At 42.5% G+C, this 25341-nt stretch overlaps 1 protein-coding gene and 1 long non-coding RNA gene across 3 annotated transcripts; one reads left to right on the top strand and one right to left on the bottom strand.

Annotated features, from left to right (window-relative positions):
- The first annotated feature begins 332 nt into the window (after positions 1–332).
- chn2 (chimerin 2) lies at positions 333–24782 on the top strand. Of its 2 annotated transcripts, none has more exons than XM_086112874.1 (14): positions 333–482; positions 568–805; positions 8180–8218; positions 10322–10377; positions 10828–10859; positions 10968–11081; positions 11210–11480; positions 16876–16959; positions 17696–17780; positions 20855–21028; positions 21105–21182; positions 22075–22212; positions 22302–22407; positions 24017–24782. In XM_086112874.1, exons 2-14 carry the CDS (start codon positions 757–759, stop codon positions 24186–24188), a joined length of 1398 nt encoding a protein of 465 aa, XP_085969000.1. In that variant the 5' UTR covers positions 333–482; positions 568–756; the 3' UTR covers positions 24189–24782. The 2 variants fall into 2 exon arrangements, with proteins under 2 accessions (XP_085969000.1, XP_085969001.1); XM_086112875.1 differs by having other exon boundaries at positions 335–453.
- Positions 5749–12765, bottom strand: LOC147203686 (uncharacterized). Its single transcript, XR_015101123.1, has 3 exons — positions 12664–12765; positions 6455–6780; positions 5749–6322 (listed from the first exon to the last, which is right to left on the bottom strand). It is a non-coding gene; the product is annotated as an uncharacterized LOC147203686 (long non-coding RNA).
- Positions 24783–25341: the final 559 nt, after the last annotated feature.

Here is a 25341-nt window from a genome sequence, read left to right as displayed (position 1 = left end):
AATACCATACATTTAGTTATTTTATATACATATATATATATACATACATACATATATATATATATACAGTATATCTTATATAATATTTTTCTTTGGGCCAACAAGTTCAAAGTCGGTACAGTACTGAATTGACGCCAGTGACGTCATATGCCTCGATGAGATGAGAAAGTAGACACACCAGATGGCGCTCTTGCCCCAAAGACGAATTGTAAATATGACATCACGTTTGAAGTCAATGTACTTACAATGTGCCTTAATTAAAAAACATTTACGCCCATGCTTAGAATTGGTTTTGTGGTTTTCCTTTTTTCGAATCGAGTCAAACCTGGTTTCTACGTTTTGGTTCCATGTGCACCAAGTCCAACTTTCACTTTAAGAAGGCGCGTCTGTGCTTCTGCGGCGGAGTGTGTTAAATACTGCGAGCCTCCTGGAGGCACATGGAGGCAGGCTACCGTACGTTTGCATCCACAACCTGTAAACATGTGAGCTTCATTCGGTGGACCTTCCCGTGTGCTGTCTCGAGCCTTGTTTAAAAAAAATCAGATGCACTTTCGTTTCTTGCTCCAGTTTGAGGCTCCTCGGTGACCGGGCGCATTGAGAGGATTGGATCTGCTTATTCATAGAAAAATAGAAAGACCCGGGACCGGCCGTGGATCCGTCATCGGACGTGAGTGTCATGGAGGCACCTCCGAGTTGGATCTGCTGCTGCCAGGAGCGCACCTTGGATGAGCGGCAGTAAAGAAGAGGAGGGACGGGATGGCAGCCTCCAGTAATTCCAGCCTCTCCGGTTCATCCGTGTCATCTGGTAAGAGTTGAAATCCACCGTCTCACATCATAATTAATGCGTGGATAAACTTGGCTGGTCGCATATTAAATGTTACAGTAGTCCGTTGTTTTTATTCTTGCAAACGAAAAGCACCCACTGTCTTATTTGTGCGTATGAATTGGGATCTCAGTACGCCATTGTCAATCACATCCATAGTTTCCTACTTGCCGTTCCACTTGGTGGTGGGCTGCAAGGAAGGATCATGTTTGGCATGTGTAGTCCACTTTCCATGCATACGGCGCCAAGTTTGGAAGTTCTATGGGGTTGTCAAAACCCAAAATATGTCACAATGCAGTGACACAGGGCTTCTTATATAATGTAGTCATATTTGAATTCATCGAGGCTTAGTTTGGCAGCAAACGTACAGTACCTCATACTGTCTATTAAGAATTCAAGAAAGGTATTGATAATGGGATTTATCCCCAAATCTTCTCTTACAGTACAATATCTTATTTTAATTCATTTCTTTCTTTTTATTTGGCATGCTAACTGCAAAAGTTCTTTAGTGTCAGTCTTCGCTATCGCAGTTACCTGAATGTCATAATGTACTGTACAGTTTTACTCTGAATGGGTGTGCAAGCCACAAATTGAGGTCCACTTGTGTCTACTTTCCAATGATATCCAATATAAGACGTGTGTCCAAAAGTCTGAATTTACATAATTAAAAATGTTCAATTTCAATAGAAGGTTATTGTGGTTGAAGCTGACAGTGGTGTACTGTGCACCGTGTACAACTGTACTGCATCACACCTTGATTCCTGATGTTTCTCAATAATGTCACCAAAATATTAGAAACACCTCTTAAGATTCATGCCCCTGTATGTGTGCACCAGTTGCATTTGTGTCTTGCACCATGACAATATCCCCTTTCAGATGGGTTGTTTCAGCGATAAAAGTGTTTTGGTCTGAATCTGATTTTCAGCAGCCGAAAATGTTCGGTGACTTGTGGCCCGTTTGGAACAGCAGCTGACAGTAGATAGATAGGCGGTACACTGGTCCTGGGCCTCTGTGCAACCCTAATTTCATTGAAGCGAGGCAAAAATGTGCATTGTGAACCTTGTTTCGTTATGAATGATCCGGTTGCAAACTGATTAGGTTCATGAACCAAATTTATAAGAAATATAAGCTTGGTTCATGCACAATGTTCGGTACATAAACGATCTCGGCACTTCTATTGAAGACACAATTCTGCTTTTCTCGTGCCGTGTAACACATTAAAGGTGTCTTTGTTTTTTTTGTTGTTGTTGTTTTTTTGCTAAACGAACCCATATGGCTCCAGAGACACTGAAAAATGTTACTGATAGTGTTTTTTGGATGTCAAAACGTATTACTGTTGAAAACAAGATGCTAATAATCGCGAAACAAACCACCTTCAGCCAGAGTGCGTGAGCTCGCTGGTGATAGCATTCGCAATGGGCTAACATTTCCCTGTAAATCCACTTCCCATTGTTTCGCTGTACTTCATATTCTTGTTTACATTCATTATGGATACTGTTGTCCCAAAATGGCCACCAGATCCATTGCATCTCGCTTTCCAAAGCATACAGTACTAATATCGTTCCGCGGCTGAAACGGATTAATTGCATTTCCATTCATTGCAATAGGAATAGCAAACCTGAGTTTGCAAATGTTTCAGTTTGACCAAGGTTCCTCAGTAGGGGATCCCTGCACCCTTGTGGTTCATCTCAGATTTTTTCCCAATTTTTCTTCTCTCTCTCTCTCTATATATACTGTGTATATATATATATATAATTTTATTTATTTTTTGCCATTTCCCCCACATTTTCAGTGCAAAATGTGTATGATTGTTTTTTAGGGTTTTTTTGGAATGATTTTTAGTGGGGTTGGGGTTTCCCCCAATGCATTTCAATGAGCATCAACTATGCACGGATTTTCACTATTCGTCGGCTGGCCCGTTTCCTATCCCCTGCAAACAGCGAGGCTCCACTGTATATTGAAACAACAGTTTTGGCCCAGGCAGAGTCACTTTTTCCTGAAGTGCTGCCCAATGAGAGGGACAATCAGTCATAGCGTGTTGACAAAGCCTGAGGTATAACCAACCACATGTTTCGCACAGCATTATTTTATTTTATGTGTGGGCCTCAGAAAGCAGCCACTTCTATACACGGTACGCTTTGACTGGTGCCTTGCTTGCTTGAAGAGGAAACACTTTTCTTTTCGATGGCATTGGGAGGGCTGTCATTACTACTCGGCGTAATTATCAGAGGTTACTAGCTGCACCGCCGCCAGGGATGGAGTGGTTGTCACAAGGGTATGATTATTTTCAAGTAGAGCTTTTTGGCAGGCAGACTCAACATTTGAAGAATCTCGACCACGCGGCAAACTGAATCCTGGCTGTTGCTGTTTGCTGACCCAAATCAGGCCGTCTGTTTTCTGGCTGCAAAGGAAGTGCTTTTTGGCTCACTCTAGCTTCGCCAGCACGTTGTGAGTACGGATAAATAAAACGCTATACCTTGTTTATAGGAGAACAATACAGTGCGAGGCAATATGAACACAATAGATAGAGCCTTAGCTGAGCTGTCGTTACCTTTTTAAAGGTGAAAAAGTCCAAATGTCAAAAACACATTGTTGGCATAAGTACAAGCAGGAGCATGTACACTAGGAACAATGCTCCATTTCCCATATGGATTTCAAGAGAGAAATTACAGTATACGACGGATTAAAGAAAAAAAAAACACAAGTATACCTTAAGCTTCAGGATGTGAATGACAGCATAGTTTAAGGAGATGGAATGAAAGCTAAGGGTCTCTGCTCCACACCACCCAGCACATGTTTCAGCTAACGACCACTGTTCACCTCATAAGTCTTTCCACTACTTACATTTGTCCTCCTTTCCAGCGAGGATCGTGTGAAACAAAATTTGTAGATGACAAGTACGGTGATTTGGCGATGGTGTTTTACAGCATCACCGAGGCTATCGAAATGTGAGGCACATTGTACCTGCTGGCTCTAATCTACACCAAGGCAACGTTGCATCACTTTTTTTTTTTTTTTTTTGGACTGGGGTCATCAGACACAGATGGTCTGCCTACTGCTGGCACACACACACACACACACACACACACACACACACACACACACACACACACACACACACACTCGGAGGGATAGCAACACTACCCTTGTTCTTCTCTTTCCTCTTGGGTGGTTCTGTAAACCTCTTCTCCAGCTTGGTAACAGTCACATGAATTTACGAGATTACAGCGTGATGTGAGCTGTGCAAGAACACAGCGTCCATGAGGGAAACGATAACACCGTACCTTGCAGTATGACTGGACACATTCCTTTCATTGCATGGCTAATAACAAACATTATATGACCTTGTAGCACCGTTTTGAACACTGACATCTGAGAAAAGATTTTATTTAATTTTTTGTATGCCCAGCTTTAAAGGCTAAGCAATTTAGCAATAAATGATTTGTTGACCTCCTGGAGTAAATACCCTGGATATGTTTGAAGTGATGTCAAGCATCAGACCAAGTATACGGAAAATATGTTGAATGACTTATTTATATAATCAGTTGTTGCGCAACAATAGTTCCTAGATAATGTTGGTCCATTTTGGGAGGTTGAACAGGAAATAATTAATATTGCCCCTCACGTCGGCCACTTCCCATCACGATGATGATGATGAAGGTTAGCATTCTAAATCTTCAGTTTCATTAAAACACAAGCACGAAGGACACAACCTTCCTCCAAGGCCAATATGAAAAGGGCAATGTTTTATCAGCTATGCAATGCAAATAGTTCTTTTTTTTTTTTCTTGGCCAATGCCATGGCTTCTACTATGGTTGTTTGTGACTTGGCCGTGACACTGCTGACTGATTGAGAGGACAATCTGGCCAAAAGGCATTGATTCAATGCCTAACCAATGGTGATGGTTGATTTACTTTCTGAGATACAGTAAAAATGCAGCTGTGCAACGTTTTGTCACATAGCACTGACATCATGCTGACTTCATCAACGACTCAATTACAATACGTTCAGAATTTCACATGTTCTAGGAGCTTGAGTCTTTCCAAACTGCCAACAGCCTCTAAAATATCTTTACCTTCTCCACTTTTCTCACCAATTTCTTCTCTTTGTGGCAATCCTTTTCCTCTGACAATTGCCCCTTGGTTTTATGGTTCAATGAAAAGTATAATACAGTACAGTAAATTGTAAGTGGAGCCTCAAAACCTGATACGGCATTGCTGTTTTTCTACTGGAGCACATCGGTAAATGTGCTGTAATCAATTGCTTGGTGTGCGGGTGTGTGCCTCAGACAGTATTTTTTTTTGCACAATGGCCCAGTACATTGCATTAAATTGCATTGTAAGTCTTGTCAGAAAATTTCTGAAAATTTTCAAAAATTTCAATTCAAAAAGTGGAACTCATATAAGCAATAAGCAATATATTAGCAATAAGAAAAATGTGGAATTAAATATTTCATCTATCCATTTTCTAATCCGTTTATCCTCATGAGGGTGGTGATGTTCTGGAGCCTATCCCAGCTGTCTTCAGGCAGCCGGCGGGAGACTCCCTGAACTGTTTGCCAGCCAATCACAGGGCACACAGAGACGAACAACCATTCATGCCGACAATCACGCCTAGGGACAATTTAGAGTATGCCATCAACCTGCCGTGCATGTTTTTGGAATGTGAGAGGAAACCAGAGTACCCGGTGAAAACCCACGCAGGTATGGGGAGAACATTCAAACTCCACACAGGGAGACCAGAGCCCGGAATCGGAGCCTGCACCTCTGCACTGTGAGGTGGACATGCAAACCAGTCGACCACTGTGCTGCTTAAATATTTCACTCCTTAATGTAAACATTGTACTTTTTTTTTAAATTGACCTACTCAAATACATTTTCCACGATCTTTTTTATTTATTTATTTATTTATTTATTTGGGCGGACTTGTGTATCACATACCATAGCTGCCCTTAAAATGTGTGTATACCCACAGGTCACAACAACGCATGTTGTATGAGGCAGTTGGTCTTCATTCATCAAATATGCTCTTTGACACACGAGTAAACCTAATTATTGTTTTAATGAGTGCCTTTGACTGGTGAAGAACTCTAGGGGATGGTCTAATTACTTTCTCTTTGAGGGGGGTGGGGTGGGGGAAGGCCTCCAGCTGTGTCGTCCTGCTTTCTCCCACATCATCAGGCAGTTAGTCTGAAATTCCGTTTGATGTTTTGCGGATATTTGCATCATCTGTGCATGTTTACGCGTATTTACTTGAGTGTGCATCTGCATGTGTGTCAATTCGTGTGTGTAGCGCAATGTTGGTGTGATCCCACGCTGCAGAATGAGAAGAAACCGGGTTGGTGGGTTTGAAGAATTCCTTTAGAAGAGAGTGTTTGGAATGCAACTAGATTCAGTAAAAAAATTTTGAACAAGCTGCAGTGAAATAAATCTTTCGGGCCGCAAGTGCTATGCCCAGCGACGCAGGATCAGTGATAGAGCGGTGTCCTCTGCAACATATCTGCAAACACATTGTAATGGTGATTCATTTGTGTTCGTTGTTATAGTCATTTCTTTATCTTTCAGATCGGTGGTGAGCCACCTACCAAGGCCCGCTTTGCAGTTTAAAAAAATAAACAAGAAAATTACTCACAAGAGGCCCAGTGTGCCAGTGGTTAGCGCGTCGACCTCACAGTGCAGAGGTACCGGGTTCAATCCCAGCTCCGGCCTCCCTCTGTGGAGTTTGCATATTCTTCCTGGGCCTGTGTGGGTTTTCTCCGGGTGCTCCGGTTTCCTCCCACGTTCCAAAAACATGCATGGCAGGCTGACTGAACACTCAAAATTGTCCCTAGGTGTGAGTGTGCGCGCGGATGGTTGGTTCGTCTCTGTGTGCCCTACAATTGGTTGGCAACCGGTTCAGGGTGTCGCCCTCCTACTGCCTGAAGATGGCTGGGATGGGCTCCAGCACCCCCCGCGACCCTTGTGAAGATAAGCAGATCGGAAAATGAATGAATGAATGAATTACTCACAAATTGTCATCATAAACGTCGATTCATGTTTTTTTTTAGTTTTTTTTTTACATGCATTCATTTTGGCCTTTCGAAAAACTGAACTGGCCCCTGTTCAAAATAGTAACTCTTGGAAAAAAAGGACCAGCATTCTTTCAAGCTCAAATCCTTCTCTCATGACAAGAAACTGCAATGAGTTTTTAGTCTCAGGCCATAATGTTGTCGTCAAGCAGTGGAAGAGCAAACAGCATGAGAAAGCAAAGAGTAATGGAAAAAAAAAATGTGCACTGTGTTAAATAAGACACGGAGGGAGTTGGTGACGCGGTTCGAGGTTGATAATAATATTTTACAGCCTGTTCCACAGTAGCCACATCCGACAAGTGCTTACTGGTTGACATTATATTAATCCCCTCGGGCGCTCAGGTGTGTTTCATTTCACCGCCTCAGGCCCGAAGGGTGTGGAGGGTAAAAGAATGCACACCCTCTGGATTGATATGAGTCATTATCTTTATGCGCGTAGCCAATCCTCCAGCGGCTCAATGATATTACTTTCAAATGCTCTGTGTGGTTTTGTCAAGAAGGGTGTGTTCAAAGTTAAAGAGTTGCTTCATGCAATAAGTTGCTGACAATTAAGTGCCGTTATTGCTTTTCCCGTAGCTGCTGCATGCAACGAAGTAGGTAGGTGTTGTTGGGGGGGGGGGGGGGGTCCACTTGTATCATTGCTGGTGCGTGGAGGAATCACTGCCCAAGAATAGTTCACCGTATTTAACTTTTTAGTTCTATATATTTGTATTTAGTCTTTAAAAAATATTTTGGGTTTAAGTTTTGTCAAGTTGTTGTTTATTTTATTTCGGTATAATTTTGTTTCACCTTTAGGAATTAAATCATTAAATACAGTTATTTATTTATTTATTTATTACGATATTTGAGTGCAGTGTGAAAGTTCAAACCGTTTAGAATATTACAGTGGCTCACAATAATATTAAATATGCTTTTCAGGAATGAAACTTCCTTTGTTTTTTGATGAACACTTTGGATGACTATGTTACTGTATTTTAATGTTGGTCAGGAAAGATGGCGATATAGGATAGCTAAGTAACTCTTAAGGTTGTACTTGGTATAAAACAAAAGAAGTGATCATTTATATCAGATGTTCGCAGGACTTTGTTCCGATATCATTGAATGCCCTCATATGAGCATCATAAGTTCTGTACCCTGCGGGCCGGTGCCATTGAAATGGTGTTCAACAAAGCCAGCGGACGTGTATTGATTGTCCTTGATGCAGAAATGCTAATGAGAATTATATTCACACCGTTGAGAGCGGCACAGTGACCTGCTTCGCATTTTGTGTTTGTTTGTTTTTTTTACAGACCCTGAGGATTACCAACCACCAATATGGAAGTCCTACTGTGAGTTTAACGATTAATAATGAATTTGCCCTGCGTGCGGAAAGTGTATTTGTCATTTGTAAACCATCCACATGCTCTTCCATATGGGTGTAACTAAACCGTGATGTAAATCTCATACATTTTTAGTAGTAAGGGTAATACGTGTTTACTAAAACACAGCCATGTGGAACGCAGCCAAATCCTCTCATTTTCAGAAAGAAATGAATGAAAAACATGCATTTCAAATGAGGCTTTCTTAGCGCTGAGCAACATAAACGCAAGTACGGCACATCACCCACGCAGCACATGCCAAAGCTCAAAGCTTAGCGTGAGTAAAACAGGTTACCCTCGCTGGAGAAAATACGATTTTCTCTCTGTGAAGAGGCTCTGAACATTCTCATAACGCCCACTTCAGCATCCAGTATTTTCGCCTTGTGACAGGAAATGGATCCACTCTTCCCATATTTGATGTGACTCCAATCATTTCAATTGGGGGAGCAACATGAGTGCAAATGGAAACTGTGACACATCGTCGCAATTTCTTTTTGCATTTGTTTTCCATATATTAAATGACTGCATAGTTTTCGAATGATTATATCTTATCCCGCTGTGGTCCCATCAGCATTTACTGTGTCAAAGGGATGGAATGATATCCAGATCTGAATCCAGTTTGGCATGAAAAAGCAAAAAAAAAACCCATGAAAATACACACTGTGAGGATGCTTGTTCACCTTCCAGGTGAATCTGCTGTAATAAAACGGGGGGCGGGGGGGGAGGGGCGTCTGGGCTCAGCCTCACAGAGAGACTGATTTGCCGCAGCTTTGCTTGCGGTTGCTGAACAGAGTCTTTGTCGATTTTGTTAAAGGTGTAAAGTATGTTAAAAAGGTGGTGTAGATCAAGGTTGAGGAACTACGAGGCTGTATTGATAGATGCAAATTGATATGTATTTGCGTATTTTCCCGCAATAAAAACGTGTTTAATTAGACGATAAAAATGTCATTTCTTTAGGTACATGTTAAACATCGCAGTATCGAATATTCAACACTCATAACGCATATCGGGCGTTCTTTTACAATTTCGTGCAGCCCTATTGTCAAATATCATATTGAGCTCAACCTATTTTCGTCGCCAAATAAATACCTGCGAAGAAGTACAACCGCTGTGTCAAAACAGGTTAGTTAATGGTACCGTATTTTCCGCACTAAAAGGCACACCTAAAAGCCTTCCATTTTCTGAAAAGCTCACAGCGCCTTAAAATCCAATGTGCCTTGTGTATGGTCATTGCGGTAACAATTCGACCCCAAAATGGCTCCTTGCTCGAGACATGCTGACAACGCTGAGTTCAAACTTAAGGCGATCAGTTACGCAGTTGAACACGGAAATAGAGCAGCGGCAAGAGAGTTCAACATTAAAGAGTCAATGTTATAACTTGCTGTTTTTTAAGTGAACTGTCTTGCTGCTTTATTAAATACGTTTTACTGACATCTGATCGTTCTGTTGGCATTTCCTTGAGCGTAGCTCCATCTAGTGGATGCATTGTAGATTGCGTCTTATAACGCGGTGCGCCCAATGAATGAAAAAAATTACAAAATAGGCGCGCCTCATAATCCACTGCGCATTTTAGTGTGGAAAATACGGTACTTAAAGGAGGATTTAGGTGTACTTCCATCCATCCATCTATTTTCAACACCGCTTAGCCTGAAGAGGGAGTTGCTGGAGCCTAACGCAGCTGACTTTGAGCGGAAGGCAGACTGGTCACCAGTCAGTCACAGGGCACATATAGAGACAAACAAGCATTCACACCCACATCCACACCGTCACTTCGTGGGAACCGATCCCACTCTGCCTTGCACACAAGTCAGGCGAGTGGACCACTTTACCATCATCGACCCTTAGGTGTACTTTGGCCTCGTTATTTTTTCTCTTTTCTAGCTTACACTCTTTTATAACGTGTGGGCCACACTTGCTGCTGTCTAACAGCTTATAATTTAGTATGCCTCCTCTTTAAATGTACATAGATGACTTTTTTGGGGGCCCCAATCTACTATTTTTAAGTAATTACAACTTGCACTGAACTGCACACTCACAGGCTTTAATTAAAATACACATATGTCTCTCTAACAGTGTACCAATTACAGCAGGAGGCCCCAAGACCGAAAAGGATCGTATGTCCCAAAGAGGTGAGTATAGCCCCTGAAATGAAAGGTAGGCTCGAAGCAGCATTTTGTTGTCTCATATTTTTAGTTGACCCAAAACTCATTAAAACTGTCTACTCCCGTATTGCTTGTTTGTAGCCCTCACTTAAATTTTGGACTTGGTGGACCTTTTTATGTCCAACAGTTACAATGTTAAAGCGGTAAACTGTCATGGCTGCGTATTTATTGGTTGGTTACCATTGAAGAAGTATAGCAGCTACCTATTCTGGCAGCCATTAAAGTTGGTCCACTGAACATGCGATATGTGCACTCAATGGGTGCAAGAGACGTTTCAATTCTCTAAAACTTGACATCGACAGTACAATATCAATGGCTGTTTTCTCGCACTTCCTTAAATCTGTTCCAGCAATCTCCAGATGTCTCGGCCCTTAAACTTGAACTTGCTCAAGCAACAATGTCCTTTCTGTTTCACAGATGGAGACCAGGCCCAAATATTATGGCAGAGAGTGAGTGTCAACTGAATTACTGTAATTCTAAAAACGTATTTTTGGGGGGGGCGAGGGAAAGTCACTTTTTTTTCCCCCTTTAATCCAATATGTAATCATTTGTCCCAGATTTCACGGCATGATCTCTCGAGAATATGCAGATGATCTTCTCAGGGCAGCTGATGGTTCCTACTTGATCAGGGAAAGCCAAAGACAGCCTGGAACACACACGTTGGCCTTAAGGTACCAGCAATGTCACGATGCATCCGGGAGGAATTCCACCACGTGTTTATTTAGTCAATAAACTCATTCAGCCAGCCTTGCTTGTCTCTGTTGGACACAAACTGCTCAAAGCATACGTCTCCATGTAGATTCGGGCCACAGACGCTCAACTACAGGCTGTTCTACGATGGGAAGCACTTTGTCGCAGAGAAGAGGTTTGAGTCCGTGCACGACCTCGTCACGGACGCCCTCATCACTCTCTACATCGAAACCAAGGCGGCGGAGTATATTGCCAAAATGACTGCAAACCCCATCTATGAGCACCTTGGCTACACCTCGCTGCTAAAGGGCAAGATGGTGCACAGGCTGAACCGCAGATGCACAGAATCCCGCAGGGTCACCTTTGTCAGGGATGACCAGGTCAGTTTACAGTATGTACATGTCCTAGAGTTCAACCCAAATGAAGTGAAATGGTATTTGCTGAATGTAAGTGTTACAGGAAAGTACCTGAAGATTGTAGGAGCTTAGGTATTTACCTTTTTCATTCACCCATTTTATATTAGAACAAAAATAAATAAATCTCACCGCACATCGCCAAACAAAAATCCACACTCTCAGTGGTCCCTGGATTAATTTCACACCCAGGTCCCTCCAAAAAGCTGCTGGTGAACATTTAATATATTTTCAATGAAAAATGGGGGGGGGAATCCAAAATATGAAAAAAAATTGAAAACAAAAAAAATGCAAATCCACAGTTGCCAAACAGCAAATATGCAGGGGTCTAGTGGAGTTTCAAGTTGTCATATCACCAATCACCACTAGATGGTAGACATTTCTTACATGTGCTTACGCTGGGTCTTACGCAATACAATACAATACATCTTATACTGCCCTATACTACAATGTGACCAGGCCTAACATTTTACAGATTTGAAATGATATGCAGGATAAACACAATGCCTCAATAATATTAACATTTGGATTGAGTTAATTTTTGTGGAAAAAAAATATACAAAATGAGTTTTTGCACTTAATGTTGGTTTCTTCAGCAGTTTTTTGTCATCCTTGCATGGTCTTTTTTTTTATGCAAGAGAGCCCTTTGCACTGAAAAAAAATATTACATTATTTGGTTCTTTTGTTGTTTGCTTGAAACCCTTTGCTGTTGGGTGAGGATAGTGGATTTGTTACACATGCATTGAGAAATGTTTTATCAAAAATGAAACGTATCAAGAGCACATATTCTGCACATACGCAGGTATTTTGTCCCCATTTAAATCAGCATTTTTGCCATACATCTAATGAGGAAGTGTATGCGCATACTGTATGCAGGTAATCCACTTCACTTTGATTTTCTCTCAAGATAGCCAAATCACCTTGCCTGGCCCACTTCAAAAACTTTTTGGATCCATCTTGTAGAATCATATTTATTTTGAATGGTATGTCTGTGGTGTTGGAGACAATTTTCTGGGTGATTATATGTCACTAAAGTAATTGAACTAACCACATACTGTCATCAAAGGGACGTTAACTCCCGAATCCCAGACCTCACTGATTGCATTACTTAGTCCCAGACTTTGTTCTTTTCGTGAATGCAGTGCTCTACCTGTGTATCTGTGGGCAGCCCGGTGGTTGACTGGTTGGCGCGTCGGCCGCACAGTTCAGAGGTCCAAGCTTCGATTCTAGAGCCGGCTTTCCTATGTGGAGGTTGGCAGGTTATTGGAACACTCTAAATTGTCCCGAGGTGTGAGTGTGAGCGCGGATGGTTTCTTTGTCTGTGTGTGCCCTACGATTGGCTGGCAACCAATTCAGGGTGTCCCCCGCCTACTGCCCAATGACAGCGGGGATGCTTCCGCACGCCCCGTGACCCTTGTGATGACAAGCGGATCGGAAAACGAATGGATGGATGGATGGATATCTATGAGGTGGGCCTTTTAACAGACCCAGAGTGATAGTGTGATTTTGATCGACTTTCGCCCTACTGAATATTTTTACAGTGCCGTTTTAGAGGACGCGTTGTCCTGGGAGTTGAGTGCACATTATCAGCTAAGCTGCCTGCGGGTGTGTTCACTGTTGCCATGCTTCATTGCCTCCTCTGAAAGGTAATGATGACCGCGAGGACGGGAGGCCTTTGCTCTCCCTGACATGCATATCAGACATACTGATCCACGCCGAGACAAAAAAGCACATTGTTTTCACCGCCGTTGCAGAGTAGTTCCGTCATGGTCTGTGAATGTCTTTCCACTGAGAAGCAAGGAAGGTTGCTATCCTTCTCTTTGGAAGAGCTTCCACTAGAGGGCAATCATAACGTATGTGCTCTATATTGGCGGTTGGTGTTTCTTTGATTCACACCTGATTATTTCTCCAAAGAAATGAATGACATTTAATGAGTCAATCATCGCTGCGTGGTGAGCCTTAATCCCTTTGTGGGATTTTGTCATTGACAGACACATGACAACTCTGTGAGCATGAGCATCAGCTGCGGTGTCAGCGTCAGTCATCGCTTTGCTCGCTGTAACCCGACACGCAAGACATTAATACAGCAAATGGCCATCGATCAACATGTCATCAATTGATGTACAATGCCTTGGTGTGTTTCTTTTAAGGACACCAGCCAGCAATCGTCAATGGCCATTTGAGTCACAGCAATCAACGTTTAATGTCCTGAAAGTCCTCCTGTGTACATTTCAAGCATGTCGGCAGCTCCTTTGGATCTTTTTTTCCATACTGCACACAAGGATCTGAACTGTTGGGTGATGTTTGCACCAAATGTTTTTTTTTGTTTTTGTTTTTTTGCCTGATTGGATTTCTCCATAAAGCACAGCTCCCCTCTGATGGCTTGAGTGTGGAAAAGTCTTTTTGACCTTCATTCATGTTTACCGTTCTCACAGCCACGCCCCGAGGCTTCAGTTGCACAGTGGCTTCACTGTATGGCCAATATGTGCACGTATTCACCCTTTTAATGCACCTCCACATTGCTGCGGCTCTTCGGGCAACCAAAACGCTTCCCAGAGGCCGAAAGGGGAACTCGGCCTCTAGGTTTATCTCCTCAGTTAGATTCCTTTTGCATGCTGAATGTGGTTAAACCTCTACCACATTCCTCCCGATCCTCACCACTCTGACTGGCTGAATAGCAGCGAGGTGCCGGTCAGGCTGGTCTGGTTACTTGCCCTGTAATGGTTTTCACAGTCGTGGCTCTGTTGTTTGTTCAGATAATGACGCGCTCTGTCGGGTAAATAGCCCCAATGTTATCACGCGAAAATCTGTAAAAAAAGTTTTAAAAAAAAGTAAGCTTGTTTTCTCCAAACTTGTGAGGACGTTTTTAGCGAGTCAACCTCTTAGTTCGAGCCACTATCGCCGCTAAAATTTGAGTTTAATGTCCGTCCTCCTATAGGTGAACAAGAGTGGCTGTTTCTTTCATTTTTCCAAGAGTGTGACAACTTTGTCTCGCTTTGAGTTTCTTCGCAGTGTCTATTTGTGATTTGTTGGTGCTGTTTTTGTCTCGGATGTGTAAGGAGGGGGCGGGGGTGCATCCCGTTGTCTGGCTCTATCAGTGACCACTTTGTTGTTACGCCACGATGGCAAGCTCTAACTCACAGGAGCTTGTTGTGTGTGACCACCTTTTGTCCTTTTCTTCCCTGCTTTTTCTTTGGCCAGACAAGAGGCCATCTGCCTGCAGAAAAGCTCAGCCCTCGTCTGCACCCACCCCCTCTTGAGGCTAAAATATCTCCGAGTGGTATATTTCTCATCTGTCCCTTCTGACTTGGATGCTAAATTGTATCCTCTGGTATGTGTAGGTCTTCCCAAAAGAATGTCACCCACAATGGCAAATATCCTCACCTGTCACGTCGGTCTTTGCAGTCGTGCTTTAACTTTACTCAAGGAATCCGGACAAATGAAAAAAAAAAAAAAACAGTGGAAACTCCAAAGTCAATTTGCAACTCAACCAGAATCCCTTCGAAAAATATTTCTCAAAAGTCGAAGAGTTCAAACCATCATCAGGCATGGTGTCATGTGATACGTCAACAAATCCTGCGAGACTTCACTTCAATGTGCATCCAAAGGATTAACTACCCCAAGTGTTTTGCTTTTGTCAGTGTGTTTTGTTTGTGATGCCGCCACAGAATGGTCCCAGGAATGCAAATATGAAACCTGTCACCAGAACATGTAATGACACTTGAAAATGGCCAACGTGTACAATATATGATCAATTCATGGAATATATTTGCATACTCAAATATGTTACGAACCAGATGTTGATATAAGTATCATGGCGTGAAAAGCATAATGGCCAACGAATGCTCGGAAATGACCAGAAAAGCTTTCCAACAAGCAGTTAGTCCTGTTCCTTTCCCGTATGTGTCAGCTGTCTTCAGCTGGTGAGCGGTTGTAATTTCTTTCATATTTTTAAAAATATTTTCTGAACTTCTGGGCAGCGGTTTAAGCCCGAAACAAATTAATGATGCATTTCCTGAGTGAACATTAAATTTGAAGTTCGAACCTTGACAGTCAACTAAGGCTATTTGCAGTCAATTATGTTTGACTTTAGAGTTTCTACTCTGTTAATTGGTGTGTTTTTGTAGCACGGTTTAGCTTTTTCGCATGTTTTTTAATTACTTTGTGGAGTGTAAATTAGTTTTGTTCTCCTGTATTGATCGGGCCACACAATAATAATACAAATTTAAAAAATCATATGCTTTCCTGTACTGTAATGGAATGATAATAAGGGCAGTTGACAGGCTTCTTGCCCCGGTAAGTACTTGCTGCCGTGCACAAATTCAATTTGACCATAGCAACAGCCCCCCACTGGTAAACCACAGTATGGCGGCAGAGCGGCAAATGAGCTTCCTTTGCTCTTTTACATGGATCTGAGCACTCCAGGATTATTCCCTATGTCAGGATTATGGCAGTAATCCACCCACCACCCCCAGTTATGAGTCTGGCTCTGCCGCTCCTCTATGAGTTTTGTTTGTGAGTTGAGGAAGTCGTTTGCCACTGTTTCTGGAAGGCCGCATTTGGGTATCAGGATTGGGGAATTCCACCAGCTAGCTGACAAAAGATGGAGGTCATGATGTCTTCCGCTGATGAGGACCGAAACTCTTCATTTGTCCGGCCCAATACTCTTGGGGTCTGTTTTAGAGGCAGTAAGTGACACATTTAGGAGGCCTTGCTTGGCTCTCCGCGTGCTGCTGGCATTTGAATCTACAGCTAAGTGGAGTGGAGTGTGTCCGGAAGGCAGCGAGCTAATGTGAGAGTGCTCTGTGATATAAAGAGGGTGTCTGCACTATTGATCCTGCTTTAGAGAGCTGTTGAGCTGTGTGAAACAGTCCTGACAGCAACAGCCCCTCCCCACCATAGAGCCTGTTCTCTCTCTCTCGCTCCTTTCTGGGCGTGTGAAAGAGGGCCATTGTGCGAGGCACACTCCAGCCCTCAGGCCACCCACCACCCGTCTTGTTGCCCCTGCTCGTCTCCCTCCCTGCTGACACTCTCTAAGGCCAGAATTGGAGCCGTCCCCTCGCCATCAGTCGTCAGTCGCCCTCCAAACTGAGAGGGGAGTGAGCGGATTGGACTTGTTCACCGGGCCGACACCAGCTCCCTTCCGCATCTTCCTCCGGAGGAGATGGAGGGTCTGTGGGAACAGTCCGAGATCGAGGTCGAAAATAACCATGGAGGTTTAGCAGGGGAGCTGATCAACCACAAGGCGAAAAGACAAGAGCGGAAGCGACAGGAACTGTTGGCTTTTGCGCTGGGAGTCAAACTGGGGAGCAAAGGGACACTTTTGTGGAAGCCTCTCAAACTGTTGGCCTCCTGTCCACAGATCTCGTCCGCCCTGGTGCGGCACAGCGCCTTGAAAGACACCCCGCAGAAGCAGTGCTCCTATGAGAAGATCCACAACTTCAAGGTGAGCCGATTTGTTTTTTCTGAACAATGCCCATTTTTGCTGTAACTACAGATATTGCAACATTTTTCATGACCCTCTGAAGTGTTGTTTGTGCCATGTGTTGTTTTAATGGGAGCGCACACAGCTGACTTCCTGCCCGATATGTGTAACTAATGGACAGAGCCGAGCGCAACCCATTAACAGCGGAGCGCATTGAACATCATTGATTTCAAGCTCTTTGTTTTAGTCTATTGACTCCAAATAAAATAATTGTCAATTTTACGTCCTGTACTATAGTTGCTAGCACTCATCCTTGTGTATAGACAGACGAGTTTTAAGTTCACTTTTGAGAATGTATATGAAGTTTCATCGTTCTAATGGCCTCCAGCTTTTGGCTTGGAAAAAAGAACAAAACCAAATCTCGGAGTACCTGCCATATGTCCGCTATATTCTTCCCACATATTGAAGGTGCACAGGTGTCATCCTAGCAATGTTTTGGGATGCACATATGTTACTTGGGCTTGCAGATTTACATCCATGTATCTGATTACCTTGCAGCAGATGCCAGACACATAATCGTAAATCCTTTAATCTTCCTCTTATGTACACATGCTCTCCTTTCAACCACGAGGGGTCCCCTCTCAAAGTAAGCTCTGTGCAGCTCATCAAAAGAGTTCTTGAACTCCAGCTTGGGCATGGAGATGCAATGCCTTAATGTGTGTTTACATGCCTATAATCATGGGGTCTCCACCCACAGGTACACACCTTTCGAGGGCCACACTGGTGCGAGTACTGTGCCAACTTCATGTGGGGCCTGATTGCCCAAGGTGTCCGCTGCTCAGGTAAATCCATAGTGGAGCACTCACTCACTAAACAAAGAATGTCTTGCTGTTCTTGGGTTTCACAAGACAAAAATAAACCCCGACGCCAATGAAGTTGGGACATTATGTAAAAGATGAATAAAAACAGAATACAATGAATTGCACATTCTTTTCAGCCTATAATGAATTGAAAACACAACCAAGACAAGTTATTTCAAGACAGATAAACCTGAGGGTTTTGTTTGTTTTTTTTTAAATATTGACTCACTTTGAATTTGATCCCTGAACACGGTCCCAAAAACCTCTGACGGGCGCGTGCCATTTTGCCATTGTGTTACATAATCGTTCCTTTTCAACTTCACTCAATGTGCGTTGGGTATCTGAAAATTGTAAGGGACCTATTTTCACAAGTCGAGAAAAAATGTTATGCCCAGCGCAGGTCTAGAGCAAAGAAATGTGCATGCGCGTCCATAGATTTTTCTTTTGTTTGGTATTTCCGTAGACACATGCACGTAGAAATGGGCATTTGCGCCGTTGTGGGAGTGAACACAGCCGACAAGTTTCCCGACCAATGGAAGCCACTCATTCCCTTTAAATCAGTGCAGGAGAGGCGCACGGTCTACATGACAGAGCTGACTCGCTGGAGTCCACGCAGTAGATTGACGAGCTCAAAGCATGTTTACAAGGAGCTGCAAGAAGCTCTCCACTTGCGGATGATGTAAAATTGGCAAGTGTTAAGTGGACACTTGGACACTTCATTTACAATTTCAGTTGCTCAGCAGTCCGCAGTCTCAGTTGTCGTATTTTGGGATTAATAACGCGCCACACATTTTCAATAAGAGAAGGGTCTGGGATTCTCGCAGGCCAGTACAGTACTCACACTCATTTACTACGAAGCCACACTTTGGTAACACATCCAGAATAAGGCTCAACATTCCCTTGCTGTAATGAGCAGGGACATCCTTGAAAAAGACGTTGCTCTGATGGCCATGTATGTTGCCCCACAACCTTTATATACTTACAGCGTTAATGGTATCATAATGCCATAGGCCACAACACACTCCCATACCATCACAGTTGATGATTTTTGAACGCGCTGATAACAACCCGGAAGTCCTTTGATTTAAAAAAAAAAAAAAAAAAAAAAGAAAGAAAAACCATACATGGGCCCTGTTCTTCACGTCTCTCTTGTAATAATTTATTGTTTTTTATTTTTATTGAAACTGCATCCTAATTGCGCTTTCATCCAACAGTGTCCATGTTTTTTGAGCTTTAGAGATCAGCATATTGATTCGTTGTCATGACAGCAAAATTTGTTAGCACATTCGTAGCAACATGTGTGTTCATCTCACCTTAATTATCCATCCATGACCTGTTGTAACTGTCATATGCTTGTGCAGGAGTTTTTTGCCTCACTCAAATTATCCTCAAATGAGGGTAGTTCGAGCGTGGGGTTTTTTTCTCCCCCTCTCCCTCCCTTGTTTCTTTCTGACTTTCGGGTTGAGTGAACGCTGGCGCGTTTTGGCTGCCGCTGCTCAACCCGTATTGTTTTGTGTTTTTTGTTATTGTAAAGTGTCCTTGGGTGTCTTGAAAGGCGCTTATAAATAAAATCTATTATTATTATTATTATTATTTTAAAAGCTCCAAAATCATGTTAAGATCTTTAGAATATAGATTCTGGGGAACTCACATCAATAATGATAATCAGAAATAAAGTATGTTATCCTCCCACATACCAAAAACAAGTTTCTTTGGTCAAAGGGGGATTTTGCCGTTTTAAAACTGCTTGCAAGATTTTAACGTGGCCTCACTTCACTAATCCCTTCCCCCCTTGAGTCTCTGTCCAAAGTCACGCCCCTTACTGACCTGCATGAGATGGCACTGTAAGCAAACCATCAGCCACGGCTGATATGCTGGTAGCATGACTTATTCATAATGTTGTGTCACTAAAACACTCAATGTTGTCGGTTTGAAGTTTTATTTTCTTGAGAATTATAATTAGGTCAAATTCAAAACAAAGTGGTCAATTTGTCTGTCGTGCAAAAATGTCTGTTCAGAATCCTCTCAGCTGCCTGTGGCTTCCTCACTTCAGAAAGACTCAGCGTACATTTCTTTCTGTTTAACTTTTGTTGCAAACCAGGGTTGGATATTGCACCAAGGTTTCAGCAAAGCTCCTCAAGGCCAATGTAACAAGTAACAGTATAATAATGTGTGAGGCTGCTGTGCTCACAATTGTACAAAAATAATTTTCTTCTCGTCAGTCACGCATTCTGCCTGTGATTGGTTGTTTTTCTTCAGGGGTGGTGGTTTCTTAAAAATCAAATTAGAGGTACGTTTGTTTGGTTTTTTTACCCACAGATTATTTTTCCAATCTGCTTCTGTCAGATCATCCTGACAGCTTTAACAAAAAACGAGGAAGTGCTGTTTCTTTTTAAATCGCAAACTCCCCCTTCAATTAAATACTTCAAAGTATGAATGATTGTTTTTCCGATTAGCGCCCTGCGATTGACTGGCAACCACTTCGCTCACTGAAATATGTTACTGATCTGTTCTGGTCTGATAAAATAGAATTCCACAGACTGAAATCCGTAAATGTTCATTTTGATGCGATGTGACTTATGTAAACCCGAAAGGTTGTTGACAGGTCAAACGGAACTAAAAATAACAGATCACAAGGTTTCCTATTGGGAGCTCAGACAGAAGTCAAGACCTAACGGTTTTCCCCCAAAACACAGTGTTTGTTGTTGACACATTTTCCGTGCTGATAAGCCTGGGGCACAACCCCGTATCATCAGACCTCATGTGCTTTTGGAAACCCGTCCATTTATCCTCTGATGCATCCCTGCGAAGGGACGAGGCATCTTTTTTACCCTTCAAACCTGTACTCAAGACAGCTCAGAGACACTCTACTTGTAGCGACACTGACTTCCCGCTGTCGTGTTTGTTTTTATCACACGGCGAAGCGAGAGAGAGCAGGAGCTGCGGCCGTGCGGTGTGACAGTGCACATCACTTTCACTTGGTCTTCATGCCGCCGCTGTGTTTGTGTTATCATCTGTACAAGGCTGATGGCTCTTTCTTTATCTCCTTCCTCTAGATTGTGGGCTGAATGTACACAAACAGTGCTCTAAACTGGTTCCCAGAGACTGCCAACCGGACCTGCGGCGGATAAAGAAAGTGTTCAGCTGTGACCTCACCACGCTGGTCAAGGCCCACAACACCCCGAGGCCCATGGTGGTGGATCTCTGCATTCGAGAGATCGAACTCCGAGGTAAGATAGCGGAGAGCGTATTATACACGTGTGCCGCATCTCCAGATGTGTCACACCCTCCCAATGGTTGTTGCAGGTCTGAAATCTGAAGGTCTTTACAGAGTGTCTGGCTTCTCGGAGCACATCGAGGATGTGAGACTCGCCTTTGACCGAGGTTTGTTTTCACACCGTCTTGGACAAGGAAGTTTAAAGCTGACTGAATAACGTGTACAACGTTCCCATGGATGAAATTCTTGAAATTCTTTCAATGTCTCAAATTTTTACATTGCATTTTAAGCAAGTTGAAAAACTTACCTTCGCAGGTTTTGGTAGTTTGCTTGGAAATATGACAAAGAAGATAAACATAGGTAGTGGGAAAAAAGACAAATAAGGGGAAATCAAATTAAGTACAACATTTTACATACAATGACTGTACTGTGTTATTGTTATTGTGTTTATATACATATCTACGTATATGTAGGAGTTCAGTTCAAAAAATGAAATGCATACAAATTCATGAAACACTTCTGAGGTGGTGATTAAGGGGCCAGTACCGACTTAATTTCTACTCACAAATAATTGTGATCGTTTCTAATATAATATTAAAATGAATTTTGGTTTTAACCTTTTCATGCACCCTGTAACTTGATAACATGATCAACTGTCCACTGTAGTAAACGCTGTCCCTGAAAGGGTTCATTAAGCTGTACACTCCAACCATCAAAGTTTTTCAAATACATCATTTCACACTGGAAGTACAACAAATCAGTTTGTCCACCTGTTGCCACTCATATGATATAATAAGTCACGGCTCAGCTTTTTGTTCAATTCAATAGGCCCGCATTTCACATTCGTGAGGAAAATAAGATGAGATCATTCTTTTAGTCATGATATTTTTTGTGAGAAAATTGCCTCAAGAAAGTTGACAAACACTAATATATTATTTGACAGCTGGCGAAGCTAAAAGCTTAATGGTTTGAAATCTGATCGTAAAATTTGACATGGAATGCTGATTATTCTGTGGGCTTCAATGGCCTCCAAAACATTGTTTGCATTCTTGTCAGCAGATGGTGAAAAGGCTGACATCAGTGCCAGTGCCTATGCAGACATCAATATCATTGCTGGTGCTCTGAAGCTCTACCTGAGGGACCTCCCCATCCCTGTCATTACCTTTGACCTGTACCCCAAATTCATTCAGGCCGCAAGTAAGCATAACCCGCTTCTCCCGCCACTGCTTCTTCACGTTGCTTCGATTCTTTTAAACAAGAGAATCATATCGATTATATTTCCGCAGAAATTCCAAATGCTGAATGCAGACTGGAGGCCGTCCACGAGGGTTTGCTGCAGCTTCCCCCCGCTCACTATGAGACCTTACGCTACCTGATGGCTCACCTCAAGAGGTGGGACACTAAAGACACTGTCTCTAAACACAATGCAGAAAAACTAAGACTAAAACTAAAATGAAACAATTGTACTGCAGTACCCCCAAAGTCAAATACACAAATGGCACCGTAGAAAATAATGAAAGGTTTTTTTTTTTGTTTTTTTTTACAAAGGTATATATCAACAATCTTTGAAAACAGCTGACGGAATTATTGTCACTTGCTGGTGTTTTTCAGGTATTGCTGGAATTCATGTTGTCATCTGCAGCAGTTTTCCAACTTTTTGGGAAACAAGGCGTATTGTTTTATATTAGAAAAATCCTACAACACATCACCAGACCAAAATGTCAACAAAAAGTATTTATACTGAACTCATGATTTGTGGTAGTAATGTAAGGGCATTTTCATTGTTCTGCCTGTTACTGTATGTTGCTGGCATAGACAGATGAACAAAGACGCTTCATCGGTGTAGTTAAAAAATGATACGCATACGCTTAGGTTATTTTTCCACATTACGCATTCTTAATTTTTTTTTATCGTCTGTTAAAGTTGGGTGCGATTTAGTGACAAAAAAAAATGTGTGTCCCTGTGTCCCAACAGTTGAGAAGCAATACTTTAAGACGCTCACTGAGATGAAGTTTCATGCGTTTTGCTGACGTCCTGCATGTCGTTGAGCATAATGTCTTGAACTTTTGTTTGAAGTTTTGACAAACTTTTTTTGTTTGTTTGGATTTTTTATGTTTTGGTTGTTGTTGTTTTTTATATCCAGACTGCAGGACACAAATGTCAAACCCAAGGCCCCGGGGGCCAGATCTGGCCCGCCACATCATTTTACGTGGCCCGTGAAAGCAAATCAAAGATGTCAACATTCATGATGCCTGCTAAAATCTCAAGCAAAATTTCAAATGATCATTTGGAATAAATAAGAGTTATACTGTAAGCATTTTCTTGTTACCAAACCCCTCATTACAGTAACTTAAACAATAGGTGAATAAACCGTTATTCTTGACTTCTTTATATGGTTTCAGTCATAACGGCCCTCCAAGGGAAACTGTAACTAAAATCTGGCCCGCGACAAAAATGAATTTGACACCCCAGCTGTAGGATTTCAGGTAGTTTGACTTTGTAGATTCAACTGTAGCTTGCTTTCTTTTTGCCATTTAGCGTCATTGCCATCCCAAAATGAAAAGAAGTCTGTTTGTGTCATGCAATGTAAGTTAATTTCAGTTCAATTTTTACACCAAGTACCACCACCAAAAATACTCACCAACTGACACTATCATGACCAACATTCATATACAGTAGCATAGTAGGCCTAAGTGTTCATCAATAACGGTTTTCTTCCTAAAAATATATAACCACATTTTAAACTGAGCTTTAGAATAGGAAAATAAAACAACTGTACTGAAATAATGATTCGGTTCAAATGTATCGCACATCATTTCAAAATTATACCTAAATACAGTAACTGTTGAAAAACGCTTAAATACAAATGCCTTGTATTTAAGGCTTAAATAGGGTTGGAGTTTGGGCTATGCAGGGGGGGGGGGGGGGGTTCTGTGCATGCCACGCTTTGAGAAATACTGCACTAGATCCTTGTCAAAGCTTTCCTTTCATCACATTCTAGGGTAACAACATTCGAGAAGGACAACTTAATGAATTCGGAGAACTTGGGCATCGTCTTCGGCCCGACGCTGATGCAGCCCCCCGAGCAGAACGCCCTGACCACGTTGAACGACATGAGGCACCAGAAACTTGTGGTGCAACTCATGATAGAGCATGAAGATGTCTTGTTCTAGCTGCCACCACCACGGACGCATATTTATTCTGTTTTACCAGGAAATCCAAGCCACGTTGAGGAGAGTCATTTCTGATCATGATGCTCTTGAGGAGCTTCCTTACATGCATGACAGTTTAGTTGTTGGCATTGTCTTGTTTCTGTCTGTTACGTAGTGTCAAGACCGTCGTGTTTGATTTCGCACAGGAGCCAAGATGTTTACAAGCTGCTCAATTTTATTTGACGAGTGCGCCGTGTGCAGTCTGTGTGACTTAACAAATCAACTTTCCCACGCGTGCAATTCCTGGATAATTTGTGGGAAAGTCATCCATCTTTTAGTGAAAAAAAAAAGGCATCCTTTCATGTTGGGTCAAGAGAAGCTCTTGTGGTGATCAATATTTTAAAAAGATGAGACAGTTGGTCAATTCATGAAGCACTTTTTTGCAACGTGTGTACAGATTTGTTTTCTAAAGATGTTTATTTTTGTCTTTTTACTCTGAATCATGTTGTTTTGTCACAGTAATATATAGAGAGAGATACAGTTGGGAATGATGCATGTTTTAGTTGGTGTCTGGATACAAAAGAGTTGAGAAAAATAAAAGCCGTATTACATTTACATTACATTTGTTCTTCTCTAGGGCGGCCCGGTAGTCCAGTGGTTAGCACGTCGGCTTCACAGTGCAGAGGTACCGGGTTCAATTCCAGCTCCGGCCTCCCTGTGTGGTGTTTGCATGTTCTCCCCGGGCCTGCGTGGGTTTTCTCCGGGTGCTCCGGTTTCCTCCCACATTCCAAAAACATGCATGGCAGGCTGATTGGACGCTCTAAATTGTCCCTAGGTGTGAGTGTGGGCGTGGATGGTTGTTCGTCTCTGTGTGCCCTGCGATTGGCTGGCAACTGATTCAGGGTGTCCCCGCCTACTGCCCGAAGACGGCTGGGATAGGCTCCAGCACCCCCCGCGACCCTAGTGAGGATCAAGCGGTTCGGAAAATGGATGGATGGATGGATTGTTCTTCTCTATCAGTCCATTATAAATATTCCTCTCTACATCGACATCATTTGCCGTTTCGTGTTCCGTACAAGATTCAGCTGGTGATTACGATGATATTCATCAAATGGTTGAAGAATTTGTGTGGTTTCAAGATGCAACCTCATACAGGCAGCTCAATGTATTTAAT

This window comes from Hippocampus guttulatus, chromosome 6, assembly GCF_054856545.1.
Source record: "Hippocampus guttulatus isolate MCC_2025c chromosome 6, RoL_Hgut_1.0, whole genome shotgun sequence".
NCBI lineage: Eukaryota > Metazoa > Chordata > Actinopteri > Syngnathiformes > Syngnathidae > Hippocampus > Hippocampus guttulatus.
This window is presented reverse-complemented; position numbering and strand designations above follow the sequence as displayed.